This window comes from Mytilus edulis, chromosome 4 (assembly GCF_963676685.1).
Source record: "Mytilus edulis chromosome 4, xbMytEdul2.2, whole genome shotgun sequence".
NCBI classification, from domain to species: domain Eukaryota; kingdom Metazoa; phylum Mollusca; class Bivalvia; order Mytilida; family Mytilidae; genus Mytilus; species Mytilus edulis.
The window spans coordinates 36,267,963-36,275,038 of record NC_092347.1 but is presented as its reverse complement, the minus strand read 5'-3'; the positions used below and the strand labels follow the sequence as shown (position 1 = coordinate 36,275,038).

The window sequence follows — 7,076 nt, the reverse complement described above, 5'->3', positions numbered from 1 at the left end:
AAAAAAAAATGATCGGAAGTTACCAAGCGGGTTTTATTTGGTCTGTATTTCACTACCTACATAGTCTTTTGAATCGAGTTTTGTAAACAAATTTTGTATTTTTATCGTGTTTCTATTTGCCTTTTTATTGTCTATTTCATCGGCTTATAGTTTCTTTTGTCCCATTTGGTATTTCATATATTGCAATTATTTTAGTTGGTGGAAGAGTGAATATATGTAACAGCCTTACTAGAAAAGGTTTGACTACCTTAAATGCTGACACATATCTGATAAAGTATGTATAACTCTAACGATCTTAACTTATCATTGTTATTTCAGCACGTTATGTAGTTTTCCCTTAAATTCGATGACTGTCTTCAAATTAGTACATTTAAGAACTACTTCAAATAATTTATTTCGTACAGATTAATGTCTTGTGAACATCTGATGAATTATCTTGATAGATTTATCAAACTTTGGACGTCTATGGATAACAAAATACTAAATACAAATGTGAATTATAATGTTTATTCTAATAACAAGTAATTTATACAACAAATGAGTATTTGTGTTTGTTGGTTCATCGACTTCAGGCGTCCGAAAAATATGTATACGCATCTGCTATTTAATATGCTGATCCTGCAAAACAAATGCTATATATTAGTAAACATAATGGAAAATAAACCACATTATGTACCGAATTTAAACAAACATTATCAGAGGGATTACAATTTTTAATATATTTTTTGATCAATTATATATCCCTGATAATACAGGATATTAATGATATTACTTTTCATTTTGTATCACCAATAATATGAACCGTTTCAAACGAATTTCCCGAATATATTTTTCTTTTTAATGTTCTTTGACGTAATCTTAGGGGAGGAAAGAAAATAACCGTAAGGTTAATCTATCTAAACGAAGGTCATTTCTAAATGTTGTTCATGATTCCTCACATAGTATCTTGCTTTTGAGGCTGAACATAAGTTTGACTTAATTCCAAACAATTTACCTAACGCCAATTATTGACTAAAAATACAATTTACAGACTACATTTCCACAACTTTCGTGGTGATTTTGAAAACATTTTTAAGAAGGACTTTTTTTAAACGAAACCGTTTTCTATTTGAAATACATTTTCAATTCTATAAATGTATATGATATTTCAGATATAATTAAATTATATTCATTACATAAACAATGTAATAAAAACAAATGGATGTCATAGACAGCTATTAAAATATATGGAATACGGACATTTACGTTCTAGCTGTAAGGTTGTATGTAAATCTGTAAGAATGTCTGAAAAAGTATCAAGTACATTAAATTGACCATTGAATATTAAAATTTTCAGATGTTTTAATAATTGTCGGGTTTTGTCCAAGTGAAGAATCTGGTTTTTTTTAAGGGAAATTGACCTTACCTCTAACTTTTACTGTTAAAGTACTGATCGTGTGACTATTATCTAATTGTGACTTTTTGCCTATCTTAATCTGTTCATGTTTTAAATATTATTTTTAAAAAAATCACCTTTTCCAACAGATCTGCCAACGAATCCACTGCTTACACTTCCTTGAAGAGCAGCTGAAATGGACATTAATATTAAAAACAAAATACTTATAAATCGAGTAGTCATAGTCAATGGTAAAACATTAAAACTTAAGGTTTATTATAAGTACGCCAGTGATGTAGTTAGTCGATATCACACTCATCATTGACGTTCGATTAAAAATTGTTAATGCAAAGATGGAAGGCCTAACTAATCAAATGGTTGAAAAGCATTTAAACTGTAGTTCCCCACCTGCAAATCCCTTAAACATGTTGAAAAGGATAACAAAGAAATCTTTTTAAAGTCGATGTATATTAAAGAGTTAATTTCATTAACAGATCTTTAAACTCAAGATATTTGATACCCTTCTAATACATTTCCTTCATATCACGTATTACAATGTAAACATTACTATAATAGATCTTCTCTTTTGCAAATATTTCTTAACTTGTTTTTACTTAGTGACGATATAAACTACCGACCTTGAAGGCTTGCACTACTGAGTCCTCCTGCACCTCCAACAATACCACCTCCTAGTCCACCAATTAATCCTCCGGAAAGTCCTCCACTTAAACCGCCTGCTCCTCCAATACCTCCGATATTTCCACTTTGTGCACTGAAATCACTTCCGAATTGTCCAGAAAATCCGCTGTTTTCTTCTCCAGTTCCGAATCTAGATCCGCGAACAGAACCAGCAAATCTACCGTCAAATTGTCCAGCAAAGTTAGATCTAGCACCACCAGTGAATCCACTTCCTAATCCACCACCAATTCCTCCACTGATTCCACCACTAATTCCTCTACTGATGTCTGCTGCTAAGGTATTGGCACTAACAGCTTGTTGAAGAGCGGAGATGTAGGAAATCAATCTCAGGTAGGCACTAATGCTGATGGAGATAGATCTACCTGCACCAACACCACCACTAATTCCACCTCCCATATTTCCACTAAGAGCACCAGCCAGAGAACCTGATACGCCACTGCCGCCAATACCACTTCCTAGACTACCTCCAAAATTTCCACTCAAAGCAGCGTTGAGAGAACTAGATAGTACGCTGCCGCCGAGACCACCTCCTTGACTACCTCCCAAATTTCCACTTAAAGCACCAGCAAAAGAATTAGATATTCCACTGCCACCAAGACGACCTCCGATGCCTCCGACAAAGTTTCTTCTTAAAGCAGCGTTGAGTGAACTAGATAGTCCACTGCTGCCTAACGCACCTCCTAAACTACCTCCCAAATTACCACTAAGAGCAGCGTTGAGAGAATTAGTTACATCTTCGCCGCTTATTCCACTTCCAATGCCACCGCCCAAGTTTCCAGTTAGAGCACCACTGAGAGAGCTAGAAATTCCACTGCCACTTCCGAAGCCACTTCCCACATTTCCGCCAATAGAGCCATCAATTGACCCACTGATGGAACTACTTACTGAAATAATTATTTTTTATTAAGTGATACTAACACAAAATACAGTTATACAATGAATTTGTATGATCTTCCAGTAAATTTGCTGTCACTTGTCTATTTATCTTTTTTTACTTATCTTTTCGACATAGCAAATAGAATTGATGCCATATTTTTATAATTCTTCTTTCCATGATTTTTTGTAGACAAATTGATTATTATAAACTAACATCATGAATAGGAAAATCTAAATTATTATCTCAGTTAATACATGTAGCTAAGTGTCATTTCTCTTCATATAAGAAAGGTTGGCTATTACATGTAATATTAAATACTTATGTTGCACGTTATAGCTGACTGAGGATTCCGTGATAACCAAGTGGCAGTTCTGTTCAATTTTTTAAAATCTACCATTTTGATTTGGAAATTGTACTCTAACTGTATATGTTTAACACATTACCCACTGAATGTTAAACAAATCATAACCAACTATATTTCTATACTTAAGCTTTCATATTAATAAATCATTACATTGAGTTTCAAATAATAGTTTTAATTTACAAACTTGCTAAAAGAGTTTATAGGCAAAACCATTTAAATATGTCGGAAATAGTAAAATTACATTGTTCAAAAAATCAAACCTACCTCCTCTACCGCCGCCATATCTGGGTACAGCATTAGCAAAGGAAACGGACACTAGGAGTACGGTAATCAAAGTATTCATCCTGACTGAAATGAATTAAAAGATATTAAAAAAAAATGAGAAATAAATTGAAATATTTAGTGCTGTTATGTGTAGTTCAGGATTAATAATGAAAAAAAACTTAAAAACTGCAAAGTAAACATTTTCTTATTAATTGGGATTATAATCAAACAATTTTTATGAATATAAAACTTTTAGATGGTTTGTATTTACCCGAGCTTATAAGTGTTAGTTTGAAATTTGTATACCTGGTTTTCTGTCTGTTGATGCCGTTATCAATGGTTTGTTTAAATGGTAAGCTATATTTCTCTTTTATACAGCTGTGTAAACGTGCTTTTCGCTATCTTGCGGGGGCAAATAATTTGACCTTGACATATAGATTTTTGTAGTAAAATTTTATGTTTAGCACACTAGTCTTTCCTTATTCATTACACTTAATTCTAAAACTACTGTTTTTACGTGATTTCTAAAACCACAATTTAAATTTACTTCTGCTTACATGACAAGTTATAGATAAAATGAATCAGATAGTTTTATTTGCTATTTCGCACATTTTCTTTAAAAAAAGATATAATATTACGTAATATGGTCATTTATTCATTGTAACGCAATGCAGTTTTAAATTTATATGTAATAAATGGTCTCCGTGATATATTTTTAAGGGGTATTTTCAACAGTTAACCGTTAAATAAGTTAGTCGCGATTTTTAAATTCACAAATTTAACGGTATGTGATTTCTTCAAACATATATATCAAATAAGTCACATGCACAGTTTAGATACATTTGGTGTCAATAATATAATTCCAAGTACGAAAGAAAGCGTCTTGTTAAATGGTTTATGTTATTCACATCCAACATCCAATGGATTTAGTGTAAAGTGTCATTAGGTCAGAAAAAATCGTGACCTTGTGCAAAGCCAAGATACAGGTATCGACAGATTGTAGATCAATGAATGTGTATATGTATATAAAAATAATTTTCATTTTACTTTAATTTACTGATAACAAAATCAATATTAATACCAATAATAACAATATTCAATGATCTAATTACAGTGTTGAATTGGTAACATTTTAGAATAATATTAGTTTGTTTTGTTCGATACTTTTGAAATCTTTTTAAATATTGTTGGGTTTTTTCCTTATAACTGAAGAATAGGAATCAAATCGGTAATACTCTTTAAGATACCCGAATATAGGTTAATCGTTACAATTATGAAAGGCATTAATCAATATCCGTATCGAGGCGTTGAAATCACGCAAATATCACGTCTATCTTAGGGACGAGCTTGAGGTTGCGGCCTAAATATCCTTCAGACTGATAATTACAAAATAATGTATCATCCGCAGTTCATAATATTTCATTCTAAAAGTTTGCCGCTGCGACACATATGTCAAGCATGAGTGTTCAATCTGTTTGCCAAGTGTCAAATTTAATGTTTGGGGATTTTTTCCTGTGAAAAGAATACTTTTCAAAAAGATCGATACACGAATATGATAATCGAAAGCATAATTAAATGGAAACAAGTTTTAAAAAGGAGGACAAGCGGCTGCGTCGAATGGTTGTTTACAATACAGTCTTTCATTCTGACGATTAAATATATACTTATGTATTAGAAACAAAGCCATCTATTGATACACGAAGAGGAGATGGGGTGTGATTTCCAATTCGAAAAATCACCAACCAGGGTCCAAATCGTTTAGATTCAAGCAAGCATATGTCAGAAAACAGATTTTTGCAATAAGCGAAATTAATACCAAACATTCAACTATAAAAAAACCAACAAACGAAAAAAAAAGTAACTGATTTATGTCAAAACAATAATTTAAAAAACAATCGACCACCACTGAATTGCATGCTATTGATTCGGGATACGGCATATATATAAAGTGGTAGCTGTCATCAAATCAAAATTCAGTATTCTTATGAAATGCTAGTATGTTATCATGAATGTAAAAGCAATACATATCTAGTCATATCGTAATGCATCTGGAACGGACGACGATAAAGATAATGGCTTTCAAGGTGATATTTGTCTGTTTGTTCATAAATAAACAATTGATAACAGTTTAATGGAGGTTAGCATTCCATAATTATATAATCTGCGTTTTTTCCAGAATGACCAAAAATGGATATGTATATTTATATAATTTTTAGAAAATGTTCTTTTATTAAGGGTTGTTAATTAAGGTTTGAAAAAAGAAAAACATGTACAAGAGTGAATACATGAAAACGGCTGTTTTGCCTCATTGATTAAGAAACAATTTAATTTAGAGTGTTAGAGAAAAGTTTATATAACAATTATAACAGACAATTATCATTATCAATTATACATGTAAGTGAGGTCAATGTCAGATGAATGATGCCATAACGACATATACACCTTGCTGTCATTCACTCCATCAAATATAGATAATCCACTGTTCATAGTATCTGACCCATACAAAACTTAACCTTCCCCACTATTATATGAAATGAGATTGAGGTATAGCGAATCATGTACGACCTTGCAAATATAGTATCATGTTCAAGTAACACAATATATAGCATGCAACTCATAACAGGCGAGACTTTTGCATGACAATTTTTTAGTTTTGTAGCTATCGCTGACACATTAACATGAAATCACAGACAATAATCATATGACTGACGGAAACTTCATATCGCTGACACATTAACATGAAATCACAGACAATAATCATATGACAGACGGAAACTTCAAAACATAACACTATTCTATTCAAGATAATTTCAACCTAAATTATAACATTTTATACAAATAGAATAATGTAATTTATATTTATTATTGTATCAAAAAAGTCAAATGACAAAAATACCGAGCTCCAACGAAACGTAAAACGTAAAGTCACTTATTAAATCAAACATCAGACACATCAAACGACGTTACTTACGGAATACAAAAGTAATTTATATATTATATAGTAAATGCGGGGATATCTACTCCTATTCAACCTTGTACATGTACATGACTTCAAAATGTTGCTAAGTACTTGCCATTAAATAGGCATATATCCCAGCAATATTGATTGTGTTTAGAAATAAGAATTGGAAATACCTTTTACAAATCACTTGCAAACCAACCATATACTCCAACGACACCCCCAAAAAAGAATTTTAATGATCAACCGAAGGCAGAATTTATACAAATGCCTCTCATGAAGAAATGAACAAGGATAAGGAATAAGCCATTAACTTCACATTCTGCAAAATTTAACGATGTCCTTTTACAAAGATTTGTTCAAAGGTTGCCAAATAGAAGCATAGTCCATTGAATTTGAAATAAACTTTACCACAGGCACAGTTAAGCCTGCTTAATATCTTGAGTCATAACTAGAAATTGTTAAAGAAGTTAGTAGAGAACTACATTTTACTACAACTGATTTCTCAGAACTTGTTTCTCGATCGCAACATTGTTTG

The 7,076-nt window shown here is 31.8% G+C and overlaps 1 protein-coding gene across 1 annotated transcript; it reads right to left on the bottom strand.

Moving 5' to 3' along the window:
* Window positions 1–543: 543 nt before the first annotated feature.
* LOC139519576 (uncharacterized) lies at window positions 544–3,660 on the bottom strand. The gene is made up of 4 exons (XM_071311745.1): window positions 3,580–3,660; window positions 2,014–2,958; window positions 1,513–1,566; window positions 544–618 (listed from the first exon to the last, which is right to left on the bottom strand). The coding sequence occupies exons 1-4, from the start codon at window positions 3,656–3,658 to the stop codon at window positions 605–607; spliced, it is 1,092 nt and encodes a 363-aa protein (XP_071167846.1). The 5' UTR covers window positions 3,659–3,660; the 3' UTR covers window positions 544–604.
* Between the last annotated feature and the right edge of the window lie 3,416 nt (window positions 3,661–7,076).